We start from the raw sequence: 27,521 nt of genomic DNA on the forward strand, positions 1-27,521 counted from the left end.
CGTTTTGAGTGATGGAGGAAGCTTCAATCAGGGAGAGATAATTAAAGCAGGAAAAATCATGTTGGGCCGGAGTGGAACATATCAGAAGATTGAACGTCGAGCCGGAGGATCAGTCGACATATCGACAGATGGCTTTGGGTCATGGGTTAGAGCATCGGGCCAAGAAGAGCAAAAATTACGTCAAGGAAATCGAAGTTGCGGAGGTCAACTGGCTGATTGGGCAATAGGCCGCAAGAGAAGACGATGCGCCGAAGAATCAGACGAGGCATCGATGAACCAATGATATGTCGGATAACATTTGATTTAGCTTTATAATAATTATTTATATCAAGTAGGTTTTAGATATAATTGGGTTGAAACTGAGCCAACTCAATTAGGGGACAATTGGTCCTAAATTTGGGCTGTGTTTGGCCAAGTGAAAGACCCAAACAATGACCCAACAGGTGGAACAATTATGGCATAATTTTCGAGACTATGTCAGGTGGTGGTATCACCAGTCTCCATAGCGGTACCGCCCAGACAGTCTCCCAAGTGGTGGCACCGCCTAGTGTCAATGCTGTAAGCGGTGGTACCGTCCAGACGGTGGTACCGCCAGTACCCCAAAAATCGGGGATGAGACACTTTTATGCTCAAAGTTTAAATCCACTTTAGGCCTATAAATACTCCTCTCATCCTTGATTAACACACACAAGCACAGAGAACTTAAAAGTGGGAAAACACTGTAGCAATCACTTGATCGATCCCCTCATTTAGTTCTAAAGTTTAGAATTCTATTTAGGGAGGAGTGAGTGCTTGTAAAAGGTTATCTCCTAAATCTATGAAAATGAGAAGAGGGGTGTAAAAAGGTAGTTGATCTTTGCCATTGACAGAAGTTCGGTAGTATAAGCCAGTGGCCTCGATGAAAGGAGAATCGGGAGTGGATGTAGGTCACAACGACCGAACCACTATAAAAATCTGGTTGGCATTTACTTCTTGCTATTTACCTTCATTGCAAACTAAATTCTTACTTACACTCTACTTCCACATGCTTTCAAAGTTAAGCATTTCTGATATCAGTTTTTATCGAAACGAATAATTTTTGAACCGACATCATTTTTATTCGTTGCACTAATTCACCCCTCCTCTTAATATCGACTCGATCCTAACAATGATAGCCCTACTACGAATCTCACACAGTCCCAAAAAGTACTTAACTCCTTATAGTATTTATCCCTTGCACGTTTGGATATCTCATTTGTAGTCAACAAAATTATTATAATTCATATAGCGATCCTCAACTACGCATTGGTTTATAGTAAAACAAGTCCTATGATATCTAAAAGAAACTCTCAATCATCAACTTCTTCGTAAACACTCATCACTTTATATGCATGCCTTCATCGATGCTAATTGGGTAGGTAATATTGATAATTGAATATCTACATCAGTTTATATTATCTTTCTTGGAGTAAATCCAATTAGTTGGAGCAAATACATGATAACTGAGGGCAAATAGATCCAATGGATTAAATCCCCCTATACTGTCTAGGGACTATGGCGTAATGGCCTAATACTCAATGAGTTTAGTCGATTATTATGGGGATAATAATTTATTAAATCAAAAAGAGTTCTAACATGTGCAACTCACGGTCAGCTTGGTATTGGACTTAGAGGGTCACACACATATACTGGATGATGTGACAAATAGAGGATTGAATGTATGATACTCGATAAGCCACTATTTTATTGGATTCGTTGGGTGAATCCAGCTTAAAGTGGATATTTGGATAGAGATCTAATTTCTATTAAGTTGGGGATAATTGAATGAAGATCCAGTGTCTTATATGTGAAAGTAATTGAATGAAAATCTAGTATCCAATATGATAAGATCCATTGATGTTAAGTTGAGAGAGGCTATCAATAAATACGAGACAGACTAAAGGGTCATAAGCTAGACTCCTTTGACCGCTCACCTCTTATTCTCCTCTCTCCCTTTTCTTTTATACCATTAGCCTTATTTGGGACATGAGAATAGCAAGAAGTGCTAACCCCTTCTTAATTTTGCTACTACGTAGTGGTGAACAAAGGCGATGAAAGAACGCATCGTAAGGGAGGTGCATCACTGCTTTATCTGCCGTGTGGATCACTGCTAGAGAGGTGTTTGTGAGAGCTCCTTCATCTACGAATTGAGATATGCAGATTATGGATATATGATCCACACGGCGTAACAAAAGAATAGAAAATAAAATCTTAAATATTTATAAAAAAAAATTAGTCTCTTGTTGTCGTGCAAAGATTGGTCTGTAAAAATCCACAAAATCGAAAAACTACGCATATAAGAAGATTGTGTTATCTAGGAAGATTGTATATTCCTGAATTTCTATAGATCTATAGGAGAGGATAAAGGAGGTCAACTGTCCTCATCTCTAGTGGTGATCCATACAGTAGGAACAACGAAGACGCTCCTCAAATCACTGCATAATCCTCCTCGTTACGCACACCACGCAATCAAGAAGGTGCAGCCTCTTCTTGCTGTCCACATGCCCCAAGTAGGAGTTATAGGTTAAGGAGGAGAGGGAGAGAGGAAAATAGGAGGTGACAACCAAAAGGGGTCTCGCCTATGGCCCTTTGGTTCCCTCCTATTTATAGAGGCCCCTTGTCAACTTAACCTTAATGGATCCTACCATATTAGGTACTGGATTTTCATCCAATAACCCAAGTCTCTTAGATTAGTAGGTTCCTACTGAATAATCTCTCATTTGGCTCTTATTGGATCTTATCAATATGATCCAATAATTTAAGAGTTTATTGGATATCCAATAAGATAGGAGCTCCAGTAGATATCTTATATCCAAACCTATATTTGTCGCAACACCTACCATAAGAACTCCTTTGGGCCCAATATCGAGCTGGTCATTAGTCATACCTATAACAACTCCTTCGGGTTCAGTGAATTATTATCTTCATAATAGTTCACTTGACTCATCGACTGCGGACGTACTATGTCACTACACCACGGTCCTCAAATGATACAAGAGAATCCAATCTATTAGACCTACTTATCCTCAGTTATTATGCATCTATAGCCTCTTATCTATCTAATATCACAAAGACTGTATACTGAGTATGGTGCTGTCAAGCCCATACGGTTTATACTCAAGTCTCGCTTTAATCGGATTCTTCCGAAGAACTCTTTCTCTCTCAATCTGAATGACCTTGGCTAGAGATTTGTTTGAACAAGAACACATGAAATATTTCTCTCATGATACTGAGAGCGGATGATTCTCTATCGATACTCAATAGTTCTCGTAAGGTTAACCACCACTCCCGATGACCGATTGTGCTAGATCTGAAATTTTCAGGCCTATAAGTCTTGTATTAAAGAGTGGAGCACTTATACAAGACACCCTTGGTGTCTCAAGTCTAAGAACCAGATACACTATTGGGATGACAAAATCGTTGTCTGACAATGAGTTATCATCAACCATCCAATATTTTGTGAGTGGATCAATCAATGAACTCATTCTCCAATGAGCACCTGCACGATATCCCTAGTGTCCTCACATGAGCAACTATGAGACCAGTCACCTCTATTATATAGACAGGTATATTGTATATCAATTTGTCAAGTTATCTCGATGTCCCTCTCGAGTAACCTATGGTCGGAATTATTCACGTCTATGTTTAAAGGCGAATCGATCTCATTATCGTGATCTCATCATAATCGGATTCTCATTGTATAGATCCACATACATCATAATATATGCAGCATGCAAGATAAAGTGATAAAATATCAAATAATATAATAAATAAAAAGAACTCATATCATTTCACACGTGCTATCACTCATGTAATTGGCTTGCAAGAAATCTATGACTAGCACGATCTCCCGTAGGTGAGAACGTCTCACACATGTTACGTAGTTTTTAATTCTATGAATCTTTCGCTCTCAATTGTCACACGAAGATTAGATATGATTCTTTTGATAAATTAGTTTTTATTTTATTTTTTCGTTGTGCATGTGAAGCTCTATGTGATTTCCCAACATGAAAATCAAATAAGTTCTTAAGAAATTGATATATTGATTCCCCATTCAAGACTTAGGAATCTTAAGCTACTTTCTAGAAGTAAAAACAACATTCATGTCTTCTAAACTTTTTCTATCTTAAAATAAATACATTCGAGATCTATAAGGACGAACATATATAATATCAAAGAAGTCATCACCCTACTCTCCGTTACTAAGTTATTTAAATTATATGATGATAGCCCTACTACAGATCTCATACAATATCGCCAAGTACTTGGTTCTTTATGGTATTTATCTATTATATGTTTAGATATTTTATTTATGGTTAATTAATTATCATAATTTATATATCTGCTATCTACTGCACATTGGTCCATACTAAAACGTGTTATGTCATATCTTAAAGGGACTCTCAATCATAGACTTTTCCTTCACAAACACTCATCTCTTCATTTTCATGTCTTCTTCGTCGATGCTGATTGGGCAAGCAACACTGATGATAGAATATTTATGTTAACCTACATTGTCTTCCTTTAAGCAAATATGATTTATTGGAGTTCAAAAAAAAAAAAATAGTCACAAGATCCATCATTGAAGCTAATTACCGAGCCATTACTATGATCGCTCAAGAACTCAACTGTGTCATTAATATGCTACACGAACTTGTAATCACCTCCTAATCCACTCCTATAATATAGTATGATAATATCAATATCACATATTTATGCTTTAACTGGATGTTTCACTCATACATGAAATACATTGATTGTCATCAACTTTCACCTTGATCTTATTTCTTACGTTTATATTTCTGACCAACTAGCAAACTCCCTCACAAAGCCTATTATTTATAGTATATTTCAATTGTATCAGTCCAAGATTGACATTCTTGACGGAAGCTTCTTATGAGAGCATGATAGAATATCATAATGTTGGCAAATATGAAATGATAACTTTACATTCATTATATGTTTTAATTATTAATCAATATATGATATGAGGATCAATCACAAATTTTAATACATGGTTTGACACGTAATTAAGAAAAATCTCTCCCTATAACTTATATAGATACACATTATTTAATGAATAAAATTATTATTTTTACAATAAATTCTTTAATATCGACCACATGAATATAATTAATCCTTACGATTAATGTAACTTAGTTTAGTTTTAAAAAATAAAAATATATTTCTTGTGAGTGTTCGAATTCAATATGAGGGAGCAATCATAGCCTCTTTAGATTCTTTATTTTTTTTTCTAGTATTCTTCTTTTATATTATTGATTTTAAACTTTTTATTACTTTATTATTGAATCCCTACCTCAACAATAATAAGCAGTATCCTCTATACATGATATTATAAAGTATTTTCATGTCTATCATTTTTTTTCCCAAAATATGAATATTTTCATGAAAATTTTCTTTGATCCATATAAATCCCTCTTGGTTTAAAAAATATTAGGGGCAAACTCAAATTCTTTAAAAACTATGATAATCTATGGTAAAGTATGACCTGGATTTAAATAATTAATTTAAAATATTTAAACCTAATTTAGTGATAGTATGCTCATCAAATATTTATAAATTAATCCATAATCAAATATAAGAATAGTGTGTGTGAGCCTTAATCTGGTGATAACTTGTCCGACATTTACAAACAGTCATTTTTTACTTATAGTTTATACATCAATACTCTCACTTAAATTTGTATCTCGTGTTGTTTATTATAACGGGATCTTTTTAACTCTCTTCTCTCACTTTTATCACCACCCAACTCAATAGAATAGTGACTCATTAATTTGATTTGATGAATAAATATAATATTACTATTAAATTTTATGATATATATATATATATATATATATATATATATATATATATATATATAAAAGATTCTAATAATGATTATTAGTCAAAGTTCAATTATGATAAAATTTATTAAGAGATAATCTTGATGGGATAGACTCATAATTATTTATCAAACCTTTACTCCTATAAAAGGACATGTCCTCCTAAGGATAAAACATAAATATTCACATATTATAAATCTTCTTTTATTTCTTCTTTATTCTTAATCGATCGCTCGTAGCCTGATCAATATCACTGTAGCTTTCAAATCCATGTACTTATAAATCAGATAAAAGTTTTCTAAGTAGTATCGAAAGGTATATATTATATAGTTGATCTATTATTATTTAATTTTTAATTTTTGGTATTAAGATTTTTTACATAACAATAGCGTAATCATGTTTTTTATATTTATAATTACTATTTTAAAAATATTTTTACTATTTATAGTCTAAATTTAATTTTAAAAAAGTTTTAAATTATCACTTTGCAAATGAATGTATCTACCTTCTTCTTTTTACTCCTCATTTTATTATTTTTCCTCATCTTCTTCCTCCTCCTCTTTACACCTTATTCTTTTTCCTTGTGGTATTCTTCTTTTTCTTTGGCATCGATAAAAGATTATGAGACAGAAAAAATCAATAATATTGAGATGATAAATAATAAAAATATTTTTTAATTTATAAAAACTTATCAATGGTAAAAGATTATCGTTAGTAAAAAGATGCTGTGAATAATAATCTTAGCATTATAAGATGCTTATAATTAAGTTAATAACAGTATACATATCAAATTCTTTTCTCACTTTTGATCTAAGATTAAACTATAAATTGAATTATAGGAGTCCAGATAATATGAAATTGAGTTGCCTTATGTTTTTTCGTCAAATTTGTTAGACGAGGATTACAGATTAGATCTGTTCTATGCTAAAAAAAGAAAAAAAAAAAAAAAAAGGTTCTCTGTGCTCGTTATTAATTGATATCCGTATAAAAGTTAGACAATGATCTTTTCCGACCGGTATTTGAGTTCGGACCCGTATCGGTTCGATCCGACCCGATCCGACGGCCGGGATTCAGCTGGGCCCCGGAGACCAGTCATCCTGGTGCAGACGTGGGTGAATCCAGAATCACTGCAGCGCGCATCCCGCTGCCGCCGCCAACAGATTTGTTTCGTCGGCCCGACTATGGTTACGACTAAATTGTCCGGAGAGGTTGTGAGAAGAAGACCAGCTCCCATCGCTCCCGCCCCCCAAATCCCAATACCATTGACTCCTTGCGTTCTAGGGTTCCCGTTCTCCTCTGGTCTGCCCGTCTCTCATCATAAAAACCCTCATCCTTGGTGGAAGTCGGAGGGGGCCAACCATGGCGTACGTCGATCACGCCTTCTCCATCTCCGACGAGGACGTCATGATGGGCGACTCCAGCCGCGCCATCCAGAACCGCCCCCCCGTCAAGGAGATCGCCTTCGCCGTTTCCCTCCTCGTCTTCGGCTCCCTGGCCATCGTCATCGGTTCCGTCATGGCTGCCAACCGCGTCGGCGGCGATCGCGCCCACGGTAACTGAATTTTTCCCTAGATTTTACGATCAATTATTTAGGAATTTTTGTGATTTTTCGTTTGGTTGTGGATGGATTAGGAGTTTTCTTTGCGATATTGGGGTCGGTGTTGTTCCTGCCGGGGTTTTACTACACGAGGATAGCTTATTATGCATACAAGGGTTACAAAGGCTTCTACTTCGACAATATTCCCTCTGTCTAAGGGAATAGACACTGTTCATGTGTTAATTTGCTCTCCATGCCTCCGCCACTGTATGAATAAATACTTTGATGAGGCTTTAGTAGTGTTCTTTGTGTCTTCTTCTGGCACAGTTTGCAATGCAGAGACTGTAGAGTTATGGAGGTTCTAATTAGCATGCTAGATTTTTAAGTTAAAACTGGATCAAGCATTCAATGGCAATCACAAAAATGCATATTTTGCTGTTTTCCTTTTTTTTATGTTAGCAAAAGTGAAACTATATTAATTCAAACCACTGGAAACAAAAGAGAAGCCTGCGGATCGTCCGCAGCATACAACAAGAAGCTACCGAGCTTTGCCATAAGCAGCAACCAATTGGCTCACAGCATTTGCAGATCTAAGCAGATGAGACACATTCGCCACATTCAGTTTGTCAGAAGGATACACAATATCGCTAAAGATAGATCTCACTCAGCAGCAAAGGGATAAGAACAAATCCCTGGAGGAAGTCTGCGGCTTTGAGTCCTTCCAATAGCGCCAAAGCTTCAGCCATGAGAGGGGTTAGCTGCTTTGCCTGGACCACCTCCATCCAAAGAGGAGTGTTTGCAGAATTTTGAATGTAAAATCCGACACCTGCAGGTAGGTCAGCAGAGACAAATGAGCCATCAAATGTTAGAAAATGGCCAAAACTTTTCCTGTAGATCCCCTGGGTCTCCTCCTATGATCTCAACAGAGACAAATGAGCCATTAACAGTGGACAGGGTCTTTCTCTAGAGTGAGGAAACATTGGCAGAACTGTTGCGATACTTGGCGTCGATACGATTGTTCCACAAGAACAAAAAAGAAGTAGAAATAATACAGAGGAGACTGTCGCAGGAGGAGTTGTCCAGTGAGGAACCCTCCTCAATCCTGGTTCCTTGAGACCATGAAGAAAAGAAACGGAAACTGAGGTGAAGATGCTGCTGAGATCATGAACGAACCCTCCTAACCCAACCCAAATTAAGGTTGGATTTGCGTTTGGTTCAGATTCTCTTCAATTCTTCACGGGACCAATTCCAAGTAACCCAAGCCATCGATCGTGGATTGGGCCGGACGGGTTCGGATGGAACGCAAGCCGAGCCAAGTCAACCCAATCCAACCCAAGTTGCATCGATCGTGGCAATCTTATCTTTTGAGGCCCGCGCACGTCACGATGAGCCAGGTTTTGGGGAAAAACCAGTGGAAAGAAAAAGTAAGCGAGCCCCGCCCTGCCTCCCTCACGCTACGTGGTGCCTTCTTGTGGCAAGCTCCCGCCGTCCCCCCCGGCTGCTGCCCAACTCTACTCGCCGCCTTCTCCCTCACTGTCTTTCTTTTTGATCTCTCCTAAGGAACGCATCCCTTCGCCCTTTTCCCTTCTCACCATGTGCGTCTTTTGTACGTTGAACCCGTTCTTGATCGGCTGATGCGGTCGAGTCAGGTTCAAGAAACGAGGATTCGCCCATGGCGGACTTCCTCCCTCGCTTGATCTTTGTCGTCTGTGTCGAATATGCCGCATTGATCGGCTGATGAGATCGAGTCGGGTTCAAGAAACGAGGTTTCGCCCATGAGGAATGCTTTCCGCGGACTGCTCTTCCATCAGCGCCGCCGGGGTCTACTCTCCTCTCCGTGTATCGCCCCGTTGGGCGATTTCTTGATTCCTCCTCGACAGGTAGAGGAGTGCTTGCTGATGAGACCCGCAGCTGGCATCCGGATCAGAAGCCCACACTGGGTCGTGCCATTCCATTTCGCTCTAATTCGGCAGTGAGTGCTCGTTCTTTTCTGGCATTCCTTCTGTTCTTGGATTACCTGGATTTTCTGTGCTTAAATTTGTCGCGGTGTTGTAGGTTGTCGACTGGCTATACGAGTGTCCATGGCGAGAGGCCGTCTGCGGAGTATGCGAAGCTGCGGAAGGAGTCGCTGGAGACCGAGTTCGGGCACATCCTCGGAGCCCATGGGTCGAAAACATGGTTTGCTTACCATCGTTTTGGTCCGTTCTTGGCGTTGTACCGAGCGGCCATCATATCCTTCTACCTGGCGAAACTGACCGTATGGCATTTCTTTGTCCGCGACATACATAAGCGAGCTGCCAAGGTATACCACTCTTCCTCCAAGCCCTTGATTTGTATTGATTAAATAGACTGTCACGTTTTGCGGTTGAGCTTGTCTAGTTATTTCTGTTGGGTTCGTGGACCTCCATTTGGTCTGTGAATACTGGTTCATTCTTGTTTCTTGAGGTTTCTTTGAGGATGTAGCAATCACTTAGATACAAAACGAATGAAGAGGGAATGCAATTGCGCACATGTGCAGTAGGTGTGCTTGAGAAATGGTAAAAGTTTTCTTTGTAGTTTCAATGCGAGTATTGAAAGAGGGCACCTTATGAAGGGGATTATGATTTGGACCTAAGTGCAGGTTCAATGATCTTAATCTTTTTGCAAGACAAATAAGTTCCTTTTAGTTTGTATGGACATGAAGCTTTATTCTGAAAAAACAGCCAAACGCATCTTTAACCTTCTGGCTAAAGACCGCAATGCTGGCAATGAGGAACCATATGCTTGCTGCAGGGATTGAATGTTTATGATACTAGATTGATTGTTTGATATTTGTGTCTTTCCAGCTTCAGATATTCTTCTAGTTTTTTTTGGATAATTTTTTTAATTAGACTTTTTTGTCTATTCCAGTTTCGGAAGACTCTTATTCGGTTGGGTCCCTTCTATATCAAGGTAATAAAAAAAATCAGTTTAGATATTTGCAATCACATAATCTTCTCTCTGCGTTGCTCGTTTCTTTTGAAGTATGCTGACATTTACAATCTCAAGTACCCCCTGCTTTGTATCAATTTCTTGGGAAAGGATTCTTCTTTTTGTTCTTGTGAAGAAGAATCTTAGTCAATGATATCTCATGCATGCCTGGAGTAAGTGAAAATCTGTTTTTTTTAAAATTAATTTTATACATATACATGTTCTTATAGAAGCTCATGGGGATGTTCCAAGAACCTGGATTGTTATTGTGGGATGAAGAATACATTTTTTGCTGGTGGTTGGATTTCTCATTTATTTTCTGTTGGCAGTTCTGAGTAGTTTTGTAAGTTTGTAGGAAGAAATGGACTCTGAACCAAATATGATAATCATGATTTGCACATGTATCATGTTGTTTCTATGTAAAATTAAAAAGGTAAAGTAAAAAAGCTATTATAATACATGAGTAGCGATAAAATCTTGTGTTATCCATTTGAGCTTCCCCTAAATTTATGTGGTAGGTTTTGATGAGAGCAAATGGAATGATGAGTGCCTTTGCTGGAAGCATCTCATATTCTACTTAGAAGTTATTCTCAAGCTCATATATGAACATGCCTGCCAGGCGTGTAATGGCTAATTATTTTTTATTTATTCCTCTGGACCTGTCTATAAACATTATAGGGTGGTGTACTAGCATGCTAAAGTAGTTAAGCTTTTGGTCCCAGCTTATTGCCAACTGACCATAGGAGGGCTCATTATTATCCACCACAAAGCTCCTGGTAATGTAGCCTAGTCAAAATACATGCTCATATCTGATGCAAGAAGAAATTCTTGAAGGTAAAGGGCACCTGAATCTTGGACAAATATCTTCTCTTGCTTGTGGCTTCTGAATCCATCCAACTAGATTCATGTTTGGGATCTATTTATATGGTATGTTTGAGAATGGCTTGTGATAAATATTTGAATAGCACCTTTATGTTTCTTTCAGATGTTTTTGAATGATTCATGATATCTAAACAAGCAGATTTTTTATATACGATGGATCTAATTAGATATTATTATTATCATTATTATTTTTTGCAGCTTGGACAAGCGCTTAGCACAAGGCCTGATATTTTACCCAGTGCTTATTGTCAAGAGCTCTCTAAATTACAGGTATCTAGAATCCAAGTTAATTAGGTTGTAGGAAATCCAAACATTTGAACTCTTTGTCCATTTTTTGATAAATTCTATTTCAATTTTCCTTTTGTTTTAATTTACTTATGCTGAGATCATTTAGATTGTATCCACATCCATAGAAGATGTTCCTGCATGTTCTTGCTCTACAATTTACTGTGTTTTTCATTGAGAAGAAACTTAATCTGCCAATAGTTACTGTTTCATACTTATAATTGATCTTTTTTAGTTCATTTTTTCTTCATTCATTCATTCATTCTGTGTGATTGTTGATTCTCATTGGTTTTTAACAACAAAGTTCCACAGTCCACCCTTTGAACTTTGTGTCAGAATTGGGCCTCTGTGCCAAAGTTTGATCAAGCAAACTTTGTGCCCAAGCTCCACCTCTTTATTGAATCATACTTATAATTGATCTTTTTGACTTCCCTAGGTTTGTGCCAAAGTTGTCCGACTTCCTTCCATATAACCACAGCAGTCGATTGGCTAATTTACTGTAATTTCAACATAAAATGACTAATTCTCTTTGCTTACTAGCTCAATGTTTGCATTAAAAAATGGAAAAAAGAAAGAAATACTTCACAATTAAGAGTGTTAGTACAAAATCTACCAAAAGAATGTTCAATGTGCAATTTTATCAAGTTGATTTTGCTATGAAATATGAATGAATTTGACATTGATCATTTTAGATGATCCTATGCCTTATCCTATTGTTACCAAGTGTTTGTACCTATAGAGCAGTTTAGTATGACAATTTGATCATGAAAGATATTTTTTAAAATTTAATATGCAAATAAGTTATACTTTATATTTAATGAGATGCAGTTAAATCGAAATGTTATCTGATTGAACTGGGCTTGTTGCCTTTTCAACCTGGCCATATTCTGCTGTTCATTCTGTATGTCATAATTTCCTTGTATTCCTTATGTCAATGCAAATGAATCTTTTCATGCTATACTGGCACTTGTATCACTTTGCCACGATCACAGATTTGCATTAAACAAAGTGGCACACATCTCGACCTTGCAATCCGCCAATCCATGTTCTCTTCATTCCTGTTTTGCTTATTTAATCATTGATGAATCCAAAATGGAAGTCTCCAAAATCTATAATGCAGAGGGTTCAATGGATTTTGGGCGTGTGCTTTGTACAAATTGTATCCACCTTCTGTAGACTTTGCAACACTTATTGTGCTCTGTCAAACCTGAACTGATAAATACATATCCATACAAACTTCCATGGTGTGTTACTTGCAGTTTTGTTGGTTGATTCAGTGGTGTCAATAGGGGCTCGAGTGCTCACCTAGGTGCTCGAGCGAGGTGAGGCAACACCTCAAGCGCCTCGCACGACCTTTGGGCGACGCGATTCACTTAAGCGTCACCTAGGCATTTGCTTGAGCCCAGGCACCAGGCAAGCGTCCAAGTGAAAGTGGCATAACACAAGACATTGGATGAGAAAGGATAAGAGATTGGAAGAGAAAGGGGCCCAGGGAGAAGGAGGGCACTAACCTAAAGGCAAATACAATGGAATGGATCAGTGCTTAGTGGTGGATGGGAGGGCAAAAGACGTGATTTCGTTGGAAGACGAAAAGCTAGGGTTTTGAAGGAAAGGGAATTGCGGGATGATAGAAGCCGATCCCTTTTGCTCTCTCTCTCTTGTCTCATTTCTCTTTCATGATCTACCTTTTCTCACGCCCAAGATGCAATGCATGATGGACGGACGTGAATATAAATGCAATAAGTAGCGCACTAAGTATTAAATCGCAATAAGTGTGCTCTTGGTTCCAATTCCGTTGTGTCAAGATGCCAATTGACTTGCCTATTTCTAGATTTGGGTCAGGAATCACCCTATCATATGGGATTGAGCTCAAATTATGAGTCAACTTAGCGTAGCGATCAAAGAATCACATCATTATGAATAGTATATATATGTATGATAATAGAATATAAATGTGCAAATTCTATTGGTTGTTGGGGCTCACTAATATCTGGATTTTCTTGATCTAATGTCATATGGCAATTTTGAATGGCCGAATTAGGACATGACTATATGTACGTTGACATGGAATCAACCCGTTTAGGTAAACCTACTGTCGTTTCTCCTCTTAAGGGTAATGCAGTCATTTCAAGCCGGCTAAAAACCCCATATCTGCTTTACTGCAGCCCTCTTGTTGATCTTCATTTCCTGTAATATATTTTTCAAGCCGGCTATATGATTTCAATTTGATGTGGCATTTTTATTTTTATGATCATATTTATCAATCGTAATATATATTTTTTATATTTTAATATCCTGGAGTGCCTCATGCCTCGGGCGTTTTCAGACCTTGGCGTCTAGTGCTTTTAAAAACACTAGTCTGATTGCTTTAGTATGCCAGCGAAACTTCATTATCACATGCTTGTGTTTGCCATCAAGCATCCGGCAGAGAATCATTTCCACCTCTTTGGTCTCAGCAAAGAAATGACACAGCATCCTGACGTTTTTACTGTTCCATCTGTGGGGCCTTCGAAATGTCAAGTGTTCTCTTCTGTCTCTTTTGAGTGTGGAATAGGTGATCCAAGATAATTAATGCCGTAAAAAAAAATCCAGTACTTTTAGGTAGTGTTCTGCGGTTTTGTGCTTTGTTTATTACACTGCAATCTTTATGGCGATTTTTGGTCTGCTTTAACTAGATGACTACTCCAGAACTTTAACTTGATGCTCCTTCAGTTGTGGGCTAGGAAAATTATTTATGAATCTTGTATATAGATCCCAATTCGCAGGTGACTTTTTTAAATATGTCTTTCATCTTTTCTACATAACTTTCTAAAATATTCTTTCTAAAGTTTTGAGGATACCTGGTAAACATTGTTGTCTTTCTTCCTTGCATGATAAATGTTCAAGACTTTAGAACTAATTCTAAAAACATTGAGCTTGGGATTTTTACGGTGGATGTGTCAGATCACTAGGAAAGGTATAGTAAGATATTTTATACATTTGTGAACAATTATGAGCAGCTCTGATCTGGGTTTCAGAATATGTATCCCAAGGATCGATACCACTTGGTACATTGGTGCTGTAACCAGTTTGACTTGTTGTCGAAACTGGTATTGGACTGTGATTTAAATCCTTGGCTCCTATAAATGTGGTTCAACATGGTATGAAATGGTGAGATCAGGAGCCCTTAGTTTGACCAATGGTATTATTTTTGATAGAACTCAGTAGCGGGAAACAATCCATGTAGTTGACTCCAAAGAGCTGAGAACTTTTATCTTCTTCTTCTTGTTGTTATACTTAGCTTTCTGGCAAACTGCTTGTTTTTTTTCCTCATTCTGTTGTTGATCAGTTTCTTTTTCTTTAGGATCAAATACCTCCGTTTTCTACTCGTGTTGCAATCAAGTCTATCGAGTCCCAGTTGGGTCTTCCAATTTGTCAAATCTTTGCTGATATAAGCTCAGAACCCATTGCAGCAGCCTCCCTAGGACAAGTTTATAAAGGTTCGTGGTCTGTAACAGTGTTTTGTCACATTTTTTTCCTTTATATCTTGTTGGTTCATGTTCTCCAAGGTTAAATGCATTCTTTTGATACTTTAAGTCACGCAGCTCATCTACATTCTGGGGAGCTTGTGGCTGTCAAGGTGCAGAGACCTGGTATGGGACTCTTTCTGACTCTTGATGCACTATTGTTTCATATGATTGGAGGGCAACTGAAACGATTTGCTAAAGCTCGCAAAGATCTGTTGGTAGCTGTTAATGAGCTGGTGCGCATTGTCTTGTTTGTTTACCACTTTGTTATGCGTTCATCTCCAGTAATATTGTCCTGATGTCTCTATAATCTCTCTTTTTTCTAATATTCTCTTTTAGATTGGATCACTTTATTCCAGCTAATATTTTGTATTGCACATTGTTCTTCTCTTTGCTATAGCAAGGATGGGTGGGCATATAGTCAAATTCATAACATAGTTTCTGTATGGACCAATAGACTTTATCCACTATAATGCAGAAAGTGATAATGCCAACAATGTGGTGACACACCCAGCTTAGTGCAGGTTGTTACACTGAGTTTAGACATCTTTCTTCTTCTCTCCATCTCTGCTTTCAACGACACATCATGGCTTTCTCTTGCGTGTGATGGTATCAATTGGTTACAATTAATGATGATTATAATTTATAACGATGTATTATAGACAAAACAATCTTCATTATAAATATAAATAATGTGGCAGTAAAAAAAATGAGTCAAGAGCTGGAAAATTTTGACACTTTAATAAGGAGAACAGTCCTAGATGGAATTGTACATATTATTCATCCTTTCAAATGCATAAATATGTTACATATATGTAACAGTGATCATAGGAAAACCTACTGTAGCTATTGTCCATTTGTTTCTTTTTTTTCTTTGGTAAACATTGAAGATCGTCAAAGCACTTATTTTTTCATTTACTTGTATTTGTTCCCTAGATGGGTATGCTATTTCACTATCTTCTGTAAAATAAATTTTGCCTTTTAGTGGTAGCCAAGAAGCATGCTTACACAGTTTGGCAACAAACAGGTGAGGCACATGTTTGATGAAATTGATTACATCCTGGAAGCACAACATGCTGAAAAATTTGCTTCTCTTTATGCATCTATCCCGAGTAAGTTCTCAAAGTTCTCAGAATTCGCATTGAACCTTTTCTGTATCTCAATTTCTTTGCAACTCTTTGTTTAACTATCTTGTGATACATTGTTTGATGTCAATGTCACACAGACACAAACATGAGAATAATAAATTTAAATATATTAAGAATTTATTTTAAAGTTTCAAAATTTACTTAAATAAGTAATTGGATATTAATGCTGGGACTACTCATGATTCAACAGAAGCATTAATATTATTTCCAGACCTCCCTTTCTATTTATAGAAATTGCTGTGCAGTGCCTTTTTCCTCCCTGTTTTTCACCTCTTTATCCTCCTATCCTCTCCCCCCCCCCCTCCTCTCCTCCTCTTCCAACTCCCTTTCTCTGACTGTGGATGACCTAGGGCAACTGGTGGCAGAAACTCTTCTGGTTCTCTTACTCTTTCTCTTTGGCTTCAACAGATCCTCATTGCAGTCCGCTAATGCTACTCTGTCACTTTTTCTCTTGTTCCTCCTCTTTGGAGGGAAATGATCCTTTCTATTGCCTGCTGTTTTGTTTTTCTTTCTCTTTGGTGGTAACAGATTGACTAAATTTGGGCAGATTTAGCTGATTTGTTCAGAGTTGGACAAGTCCATCAGAGCTAAGCAACTTATGAGATGGGCCATGAATGTGTATTGAGCCATGCCCTATGTGCATCGAGGAATAGCTTAGGGCTGACATGAGTTTGAGTTATGGTGCATGAATGTCTTAATGTTTACCGTTTTACTTTATGCTTTGAACTAAGAAACAACAATCTGCCTTGTTCAAGAAGTAAAAAAATGGATCAATTGAGATAACTTCATCTTATGTTAAAAAAAAAAGAACTTAATCTTTTGTTTGTCATAAGCATTTTTTAATGAATATGTAGTGGGCCTCATTATCTCACTGAAGTTACTGGGTGTTGAACATAATGGCATTACTCTTTCACTGACTAATATGTGGATCATTCTCATTACAATTATATTGTATTTATGGTCTTACAGATTTATTCATTATTTAAAAAAAATTCTCGTATAATTTGCTGATTAGACATTGCAATCTCATGGTACTAGTAGCTGAATCTGATTCTTCCAATGAAGATTTTGAATCGTGATGGATGATGAATAATGGAGTCTTTTTATTCTATAAATTATTCAATGAATGGGTTCACTCATGTTCCATCATGAGTTAGATATGTTTTGCTTCATTAAGATATCTATTTCTTCCATTATGGTATCATGCCAAGGACTATTATATTGAAAGGGATATTGTATAGTGCTGAATCAATACTTTTAAACTTGAGATGGTGGAAGACGATCTCATGTAGTAGTCTTAAATTGATTTTTGGTAGTGAGTTAATACATCCATGAGTTATAACATATAGATTGTATACAATAAATTGAGGTAGAATCTTTGATCAACTTCATGCAAGGTTAAGTTGCATCTCCAAGTGTTTCATGCTTCCTATAGTGAGAATTGAGGCTTGTTGTAAGACAAAGGTCGCAAAGAATGAGGGCTTCTTTACAAGAAGTTGTTAAGATAAACTATTAAGGTGTTATGGAATGTTTTGACGTTTTTCTGGGTTCTATTTGTTGCTTATTTGTTGTTCCTTAATATTTCAAAGCATTAAATCCTTGTCCAATAGACTAATGTTTCTTTGTATTACAATGGTTAATGCTACAAGTTCTTTGGCTCATATGGTTAATAGACTATGTTGCTTAACTTTAGAAGTACTTGCTTTATGTCCAATGTAATAACCATTTCTAGATTTCAATTACAAGAAGTGATCATGGTAATTTTAGAACAGGATCAGGATCTTGTGTCAAGGTTCCAAAGATCTACTGGAATTTCACACGGAAAGCTGTGCTTACAATGGAATGGATTGATGGTATCAAACTAACAGATGCCCGTCGAATAAGTGAAGCTAGTTTGAACAAAAAACAATTAATCGATCAGGTATTTATGCCGACAATTTCTCATTTATGTTTTGGATTTTTTTTGTTTGCTCCTAGTTATCTGTTTATTAGAAAAATGGAAGTGTAGAATGGAGAAGTCTTTAGTTTTTTTGGTTCTATCCAACAATTCATGCCAGCTGCAGTAGCATGTGTTTTTGCCATTTTTATGTATAGTTCTTTGCTTCTTTTTGGTTGGAAGCAAACGTAAATTATTTATCAGAGTCAAAGTTACTTTTAATACACATTGGTTATTAGTGATTTGAAGCAAAAGATAAATTATTTATTAGAGGTAAAAATAAATTGCTTCTAATATACATTAAACATCATAATTTAAAGAGTAACCACAGCAGAACACTAGATTTTAGCTGTTAAGCAATATTGCTTGAAAGGGACAGAGAAGAAAGTTAAGTGGAAGACAGATGCTTAGTTACTCAGCTAATTGTTCTTTAACTGTGCAGCTGATTTAACAACAATATTTTTATTCTCTAATTGATAAGTATGCCACTTAGTTCGACCAGATTTCTAGTAATAAAATTAAACCATTTTTTAAAAATTTATGTTTGCTTCCAACCAAAAAGAAGCAAAGAACTATACATAAAAATGGCAAAAAACACATGCTACTGCAGCTGGCATGAATTGTTGCCTGTTGGATTAATTAATTAAAACTTCTAGTGAAATTAAACCATTTTACGAGTCATAAAAATGGAAAAAAACGCTTAGTTCGACCAGGTTGCTAGTCATAAAATTAAACCATTTTTTAAAAATTTGTGCAAATAATCTTGATTAATTAATTAAAACTTCTAGTAAATTAGTTCTTATTTAATTTTGGTAAGCTCTCTGGAAAAAAAAACACTTGGAGATGTGGGAAATAGCTTATCAGAGTTTTAGTTGCAGTAATCACGTTTGTGCCATTTCCTAAGAAGTCCCTTTTAAACTGTCTCTCACAACACAATTGATCACATATATCCTAAGAAAAACAAATAGTTGCACTTTAATTGGATTTTTGAGTTTTGACAACCCTCTGATACTAGAAAACAATATTTAACTTTATTTCAGCAAAAGAGAAATCCTGGAACCCAGACAATGATTTAATCTAAAATTGATCATAATTAAGTGAAATTTATCCGTGTTGCACCATTAATCATAATCAGAAATCCTAACTGTTCCTATGAGAAATATCTTTTGCAGCTCATATGGCTTCTAGGTGATTTTGTTTTAATATTAGTTTGAAATATCATTTGCTGCTTTGTACCTTAATATTATCCCTGGTTAGCGTCATTCATTTGTTTTTATCTGTCTCATGGTATAACAGAACTTCTGTAAGATGATTTTGATTTAGAATTTGTCAAAATGTAAATCTTTACCATTGGACATACCATGCCACATACAATCATTGTTAGTATGAATAACCTACATCAGTTCATGTTGATCCGTGCAGGTTATATATTTGGGTGGATTGACTTAGCTTGATAAATATTGTAATAGCCATTATGGAACGTATAAGCAATAATATTTCGTGTGATAAATTAACAACATAGAGGGCAAGCTTGCTACTATGGTATCATTGCTTATTTGTCATGAAAATCACCTCTTTGTCTACATGCATAAAATTGCATATGCCAGCCTTCTCAAACCCCACATTAGCCGGAGTTTTATGCATTGGTCCATCTTTTATAAATATATTATCTTGAATATCTCCAATTTGAAGATTTCCAATGAGTTGTTTTCCTTCCTATTTTTACTGGGATGAGACGTTGAAACCAGTTTGGGTTGGAGCCAGATTTTTATAGATTTTGTGATAGCATGTTTAACCAGTTGAGGTATTTGTAAAATTTTCCTAATAAGTCAATCATGCTATAACAAAATCTATATTTTCAAAAGATACAGATTCTCAAGGAGCATAAATGAATAATATTTCAAAATGAACTACATTGATTAAAAATTATGTAACTTATTTGGAAACATGTCTCATCCAGCACAAAATTCAACAGGTGAGGCTAAATATTGAACACAACAAATCAAGATGAAGTTTCCACCAGTGTCTTAGGTAATTGATATTGGTTCGGTTGTTAAGAATATTCTATCTACTGAATTAATTATATGATAAGTGATGCATAATTCTTTTTTCAAGGATTATTTTGTTTAACTAAATGTGTGTAAAGTTTCTTCAATTAAATTATGGACGTCTGCAAATACTTATGAATATAGCTATAAAATTCTTCAAATTTGTCAGGGACTTTATTGTTCTTTAAGGCAACTACTTGAAGAAGGCTTCTTTCATGCTGACCCACATCCAGGAAATCTTGTGGCTACTGATGATGGATCTCTAGCATATTTTGACTTTGGTATGATGGGTGATATACCCTGGCATTATCGTGTCGGGCTTATTCGAATGGTTAGCACCATTCTCCTTGTACCTTAGTTTACTGGATCATGCTTTCGTAATTGTTTGGTGTCTATTATTTCTTAATGTATGTTCATGATAACTATCAACCTCTCGGTTACACCATATTCAACCTGCATAACATAGTGCCTACTTATTCTTTCTCACATGAAAATTCTTTCTGTTATGACCTGTTGAAACAGAATATTGGGCTCGATTTTTTGTGAGATGTTATTTCTCTTAATGCCTGTAGTTGCAGCTTCTGGTACTAATATCAAGATCTTCCTAGATTTGGAATATAATTATTTTAATTGAATGTCTAGGTTGTGCATCTGTACATCTAAAAGCTTATACATCCATTGAGTGAGCTCAGTTCACCAAGTCTAAAATTTTTCTCAATTTTGGTTGCAGTAAATCCTAGTTCTGAGCTAATTCTGTTGTCAATAAAATTTCAACATATTAAGTGTGACTTTAATGTTCTGATTATCAATCTATTTTATTGAGGCTGTGAAAGTGTACATGATTTTCAAGACCATGTAAATTTCCATTCAATGGCCTTTCTTCTTTTCCTTACTATCTGATGGTAAAACCTTGAATTTTTGCTCTTACTTGTATGTACATTTTCTGATTTATTTCTAATGGTTGTGCCTTTTGCCCATTTAACAGTTTCATATTTTCATGAGCTGCCAAGTAAAATATTTTCACAAAAAGATTCTACAGTATATGGTAAAAATATACTGTTCCTATTACATAGGTGTTAGGAGTATGGGAGGAGAGACAAGAGGATGCATATTGGATGTTTTGCCATTGATCCATGTTGTTGATGGAAATTTAGGGTAATGTCAAGTCAACATTTGTATGGAATTATTTAAAATAATAGTAAGGCAATGTGCGTCAAAATTGGGAAATATGAAGTTTTAGCATCCCTAAAACTTAAGATTGGGATGCTTTTGAGGAATCTTATAATTGGTCCATGATGTTAATGGTATGGATGGATGTGTGGAGCTAATAGGAAAGATAGGAAAAAAAATATTTTTATTTATGAACAATTAGGTATCATTTTGATAGAGGATAAGATGAAATAGAATCGTTTAACACGGTGCGGACATGTACTTAAGAGAACTATTGATACGGTAGTTAGAAGAAGGAAAATGATTAATGTCAATGATAAGAGAAGTAGACGAAGACCTAAAAAGATCTTAATAGAAACTATATATAAAGATTTAAATACTCTAAATTGAACTAAGCATATGGATTTTTACATATCTTAATGGCAGAAAAGATGCATGTAGCCGACCCTAATTAGTTGAGACTTCTGGCTTTGTTGTTGTCGTTGTTTGTTTCATGTTAATGTGGACATTGAGGCTGCAACAATTCTCCATGATATATATGCTAGGACATTAAAGAATTACTACACAAATTCCAAGGTGATGTCTGATAGAAATATTACATGCTCGACAAGACAAGCACAATCATGTGCATGACCATGCACTCGTAGATTCACCGGAACATTTGCAAAATTGCAAACATCATGGATACCCTTCATGAATCATGGATTGCCTGTACCATCAAATACAATACAAAATGAGCGGTGTGTATCGGTCTAGACACAACCGTCACAACATGCATGATGGTAATTTGAGGTTAATTAGGCCTAGCATGTTAAGGGTGCATGTTAAGGGTGATTAGTATGTCTCCCTCTTAAATCTAGGCTCAATTAGATCCATTATCTTACTTTTAGGATCAGTTTGGGGTAATTAGCCTAATCACAGAATGTTAAGAGTAATTAGTGTGTCTCTCTTAAATCTAGGCTCAATTAGGTTCATTATCTTATTTTAGGACCAAATTGGTAATTAGGCTAAAAAACCTATAATTTCTAACCATTTATGACTCTTTTGCGCTTTATTCTTATTGAAATTGAATTGGAATTGCATTAAATTAGGAAAAAAATGGGTTAAAAAGGGTTTTTAAAATTTTCAGCCATTTTTCTGAAAATCAATATGTAATGGCCTGGGCCAGAACCAGCACTGCTGGTCGGCACGAGACGATGATCCTTGAGTTAGGGATTGTAGGAGGTTTGAGGAGGTGCATTAGACTGGAGAGTAACTATTGGATAACCGACCAAGCTGGTACTTTGTAAGTCTGTACAGGCTACTGAGACTGAGTTAGCCTTGGTCATCGTTTTTTTAATTTGTCTGGAAAAGGACAAAAAGAAACAAAATAGATATTGCATGTACTGAAAAAACATTGGAACTTTTTAGACAATAGTTGATGGATCCTTAAATTGGTTTATTAGGTACTTTTTTATTGCTTGACATATCATAGAAAAGTCCAATAAGCTTACCACAGCCAACAAATTAATTGGATGGGTAACTTAATATGATTGGAAATACAATGTATTAAGTGGGAAAACTATACTGTGATATGAATTCAGTGCTAAGTTGGCATTCTTGGATTGTAGCTCCTTGCACTACGTCGATCTCATATTTATTTTTGAATGATTTGGAGATTTACCCTTCATTTTGTTGCCTTACATGGTCTACTTTTGATTTGGTATTTTGAACTTTTTTTCTGCATTTAGTTTTATTTGTAACTTGTTTCCGTGCTATATCACCATGTGGTCCACTGCACCATTTATTCAATTTGTGATCTGTATTTTAATATCTAAGTAATTTCAGCAGTCATTGTTGGAATCTTGCAGCTTGTACACTATGTTAATCGTGACTCGTCAGGCTTAGCGAATGATTTCCTTTCGCTTGGATTCATTCCTGATGGAACAGATATACAGTTGGTTGCAGATGCATTACATGCATCCTTCGGTGACGGTTCCAGGCAATCAAATGATTTTCAGGTTAGCTTATTATTTAGACATCTTATATAATGTATCTTGTCATTTGCGAAAAATCTATTTGATGCAACGAAGAAAGGTAATCTTTTCAGAGGAGGATTAACAGTTAGACTATCCAAGGGTATTCACTGAATATCTAGGTGTTTTAATTTTATGTTCAATGTCAGCTTAGGTCTTTTTTCTCCTCTTTTTTGATTGATAAAAAAGTAACAGAATTCTACTTTCTTACTCAAGGCAGTTTAGGTTTATGAATTACAGATATAGAAGATTGTATTGGTGAGGCAAGAGGTCTAAAATAAAGAGTCCATGAGTGGGGTTAGTTGGACTGTTTTGAGATTATAGTCAGTTAAACATGTTATGTTTGACTGTATACAATTCTTTTTTCATAAACTGATTAGAGAAACCAATACTTAGAAGATAGTCAAGCCAACTCAGATTTGCTAAAGTTGAACATTGATTTAAAGGAGTGGGCAGCAAAAATAAGATATTTTCCAAGGAGCCAAGTTAGGACTGTTCTTATTCTCTTGAGAGATGGTTTTAAGACCAGTATGATGATGGGTACATGGGATTCCAATATTATCAAGTCAACAATACAGAAGATAAGGTACCAACAGGTTTGTAGATTACTAGTGCATAATGTACATGAAAGTGGAAACTGCTAAGATCCTTGTTAGGCACTATGATTCATTTATTAAACAGAATTGTTGAAGGCTTAAAATTATTAATATATTTGGTATAAGAAATTTTAAGGGAATTCAGGACAGGACTCATTGGTAACTTCCTGGTGGAGCTTTAAGAATGAAGAAAAAGATCATGTTAGAGGTGCTTTGGTGAATATTGAAGTTACACTATATTCCTAGTTGACTTTGCTGACAGAAATCTGCTTCTTTCGGAGTATAGCATATGGTTTGCCGATTAATGAGGCCATCCAAACATTACACAAAACATTGAACATCCGATTGAACCCCATGATTCTTGGTTGTCAGCATCTGACATCACAGGTTTGTGGGCATAAAGTGATCTCTGTCCACATGTAATCTTCCCATCATCATTGTCAATCTTCTCAACAAAATGACTAATCTGTTAAGCATTTTTTAAGAAACATTTTTTAAATTTGATGCAGGGGATAATGGATCAATTATATGCTGTAATGTATGAGTTCAACTTCTATCTACCACCTGACTATGCATTGGTTATAAGGGCATTGGGATCGTTGGAAGGAACTGCAAAAGCATTGGATCCTGATTTCAAAGTTGTAGAAAGTGCGTATCCTTTTGTCATCGGGAGACTTCTTGCAGACCCGAATCCCGATATGAGGAAAATACTAAGGGAACTGATTATACGTAGCAATGGTTCAATACGCTGGAATCGGCTTGAACGTTTGGTGAGAAAAAAACTTGTATTTTATTTTACTGCTAGTTTTATCATTAGAAGCATTATTCTAATCTTTCATACTGGATTATGTACCATCAACCTTTGGTGCAGCTTTTATCAAATGTTATGACTGGAATTGAATTGTTTTTGACTAATTGATTTATTGAATTTCTGTGATGAATGTGAGTCTGTTGTACAATTAGTGTTCAATTAGTGTTTGGAATAAATCACTTTCGCAAGTAAGAAGAAGAGAGAAAAAGAAAGAAGAAATACAAAAAGGCTATGGTTTTCTTAATTTGCAAGAAACAGATACTTGTTGGCTTCTTTTGGAAACCTCTACATACAAGAACAGTTGTCTTATCCTGCACAAAAAATTGAACTCTTCTTAGTCAATCACAAGTGTATAAAGAAAAATGATGACGAGTGCAGATAAAAGGACATGCTGATCTAGTAGGTGTTTCTGATAATCTCTTCTGGAATCAAAGTGGTCTCTGGCTGAGAGATTTGAAGTTTCAATTTTTCAGACTCTTGAGATCTAAACTTGAAATCAAGGATTCAAATGTTGGAGCATGCCTTAATGGTGTCAGCCAATGGCTAGCATGGTGCATGATAGTTAGGTCTGGCGAACCTAGAGCACAGGATTTTGTTCAGATCAAATTACAGACCAAACTACACAAGAAAATAGTTCATGAACCTTTATTTGGTCTACTGAGTCCAACTCACCTTTGGGTCTGTTCATGCCTGCAACATAGGAGATCAGCTGTTCAATTCAATATCTCTTTGATCCTAGCCGGCTATCTAGCCTCCCACTTGAGATGCCTCAATCGAGTACTGTTTCTTTCTCTATATCGTACAGTTCGTCTACACCTCCAGCATAGACCAAAATATCAATCCATGCTTTGAACACCCATCATCTGAAAATCCCCCCAAAACCTTAAAGCACTCTGATATACACACAACAGGAATCAAGCTAAAATTTAACTCATAATCCTTGTTACTGTTTAGCAGACTGATCTGGTTACATATTCTAATAGAAATTCTGGCAACTTCAACTTGTATGGTTTGCATTAGATGTTACAGCAGAGTTTTTATGTTTCTATATTTTTCTGGTCATCGTTCTCCTTTGCCAAAATTGCAACTGGTCTTTGTTGTTTGAAGTTTTCAGTTCAGATAACTTGTTCTATGACCTGCTTCTGATGTCTACAGATAGCGGCTATCTCTGAACAGTCATCTGAGTCAGCAAATGAAACTCCTCTGACATGGAAAACTTTTGACATGCGTTCAGTTGTTGCTGCTACAGAAGATTTGTTTTGTTTTATTTTGTCAGAAAAAGGTTGGAGGGTTCGTGTTTTTCTCATTCAAGATATTGTCAAAGCTGCTGATGCTTTTCTGGAAGAAGAAGCTTTGCCATGTATATGTAACAAGCCAGAGGCAAAAGAAAGATTTGATACGGAGGTTAGTTACCTTATACTAACATCAATAAAGTTTAACATCATAAGATTTTCTAGAAAGGCAGTTATTTCATTTCTACAACATGATATAAGTTTTTGACATAAATGGAAGACCTATTATAAATTTTAGACTTCGTAACCTCTATGTTTGATCTCAGCATCACAAGGCCATTCTTAGAGTACTGATCTGAGTCTTCAGTCTTGTTTTTTTCCCTTGCCTCTCTCCCTTCCCCCTGCACATATTTGGCAAGCTTTTATGGACTGTTTTTTTATTTGTAGATTGCTTTCTTGATTAACCAATCATGTAAATTAGCAAATGTACATTACATATGGTTCCTTCATGTGGAACATGGATTAACTCTATTAATATGATTTCAGTATTTTATTAAATTTTTAACTTCGTGCAGCAGAAGGTTTTTCTTTTTGAAGTGAAAGGGAAAAAGTGATTTCCTGTGAGTCAGATACAGAGAAATCACCTACAGTTATATATGCTGTTTAATTTTACACTTGGGCACCATTTAGATTCTTTGAAAGATTTTAGGTGCCTTTTATATTCAATTAGTTGCATTATTACTTTGTGCTAAAAATTCTGTTTTTTTAACATATCATTTCTTTAATATAGCAGAGTGATGCTCTAGTCATGAGATTGGTCAATGGGTTCCGGTCGTTACAACAAGCTATTAGTTTTGCACCGGAGGTATGGACTGCAATGTTTCTTCGAACACTATTGAAGTCTGATACCCATAGATTTCTTCTTGATATATTTTTATCACTGGCAGTTTATTCTCGCAACAAGATGCCAGAAACATTCTTTCTTTGTATATCTAGGCTTCTTCATTTGTTGGAGAAGGGATATAATTTTCAAGAAGATACATAAGTTATTTTAATCATTCAATTTTTAGTGAATAACACAGAAGAAAAGGCTCACACTAACAACGTCAGTAAGTGTTAGAAGAAACCTCTAGTCACCATCATATCTTGATGACTTTTGTTAACACCAAGCACACGGGGCTTGTGCCATTGACTGATATGAGAAGGACCGTCAACTTTTACTCTGCAAGCAAGAGGTATTTCTTTGTTATTGCTGTGTAGTGGTAACATTGATTTATTGTCCAGAAGATATTTTTTAATGTTCCAATTTGCAAGTACTGCTTGATTCTAGAAGATAACTGCCATCTGCTTGAGTTCACCTGCAGATAGTTATTTAGATGCTAGTACACATACAGAAAGGGACCTTTTCTCACAAAATTTTGGATTTCAAGTAGATGATTGTCATGCCATATAAAATTATTTTACCTCCTGTAGCAAATTTTCTTTTTCTGAAAGAAAAAAGATGATTGGCTGGATTGGTGTAATATGTTGGATTGGTCTTTA

The 27,521-nt window shown here is 36.0% G+C and overlaps 2 protein-coding genes across 4 annotated transcripts; both read left to right on the top strand.

The window, feature by feature from the left end:
- Positions 1-7,051: 7,051 nt before the first annotated feature.
- Positions 7,052-7,703, top strand: LOC135598953 (uncharacterized). The gene is made up of 2 exons (XM_065093485.1): positions 7,052-7,416; positions 7,497-7,703. Exons 1-2 carry the CDS (start codon positions 7,224-7,226, stop codon positions 7,616-7,618), a joined length of 315 nt encoding a protein of 104 aa, XP_064949557.1. The 5' UTR covers positions 7,052-7,223; the 3' UTR covers positions 7,619-7,703.
- A 1,137-nt stretch (positions 7,704-8,840) lies between these two features.
- On the top strand, positions 8,841-27,180 carry LOC135598952 (uncharacterized). Of its 3 annotated transcripts, none has more exons than XM_065093483.1 (13): positions 8,841-9,373; positions 9,457-9,703; positions 10,291-10,332; positions 11,431-11,502; positions 14,861-14,996; positions 15,102-15,259; positions 16,051-16,135; positions 17,944-18,092; positions 20,325-20,486; positions 23,176-23,325; positions 24,446-24,706; positions 25,903-26,151; positions 26,773-27,180. In XM_065093483.1, exons 1-13 carry the CDS (start codon positions 9,177-9,179, stop codon positions 27,022-27,024), a joined length of 2,160 nt encoding a protein of 719 aa, XP_064949555.1. In that variant the 5' UTR covers positions 8,841-9,176; the 3' UTR covers positions 27,025-27,180. The 3 variants fall into 3 exon arrangements, with proteins under 3 accessions (XP_064949555.1, XP_064949556.1, XP_064949554.1); XM_065093484.1 differs by having other exon boundaries at positions 9,034-9,373; positions 15,094-15,149; positions 26,770-27,170; XM_065093482.1 differs by having other exon boundaries at positions 9,034-9,373; positions 26,770-27,169.
- Positions 27,181-27,521: the final 341 nt, after the last annotated feature.

The sequence above is a fragment of the Musa acuminata genome, chromosome BXJ2-1 (genome assembly GCF_036884655.1).
Source record: "Musa acuminata AAA Group cultivar baxijiao chromosome BXJ2-1, Cavendish_Baxijiao_AAA, whole genome shotgun sequence".
In the NCBI taxonomy this organism is placed as follows: domain Eukaryota; kingdom Viridiplantae; phylum Streptophyta; class Magnoliopsida; order Zingiberales; family Musaceae; genus Musa; species Musa acuminata.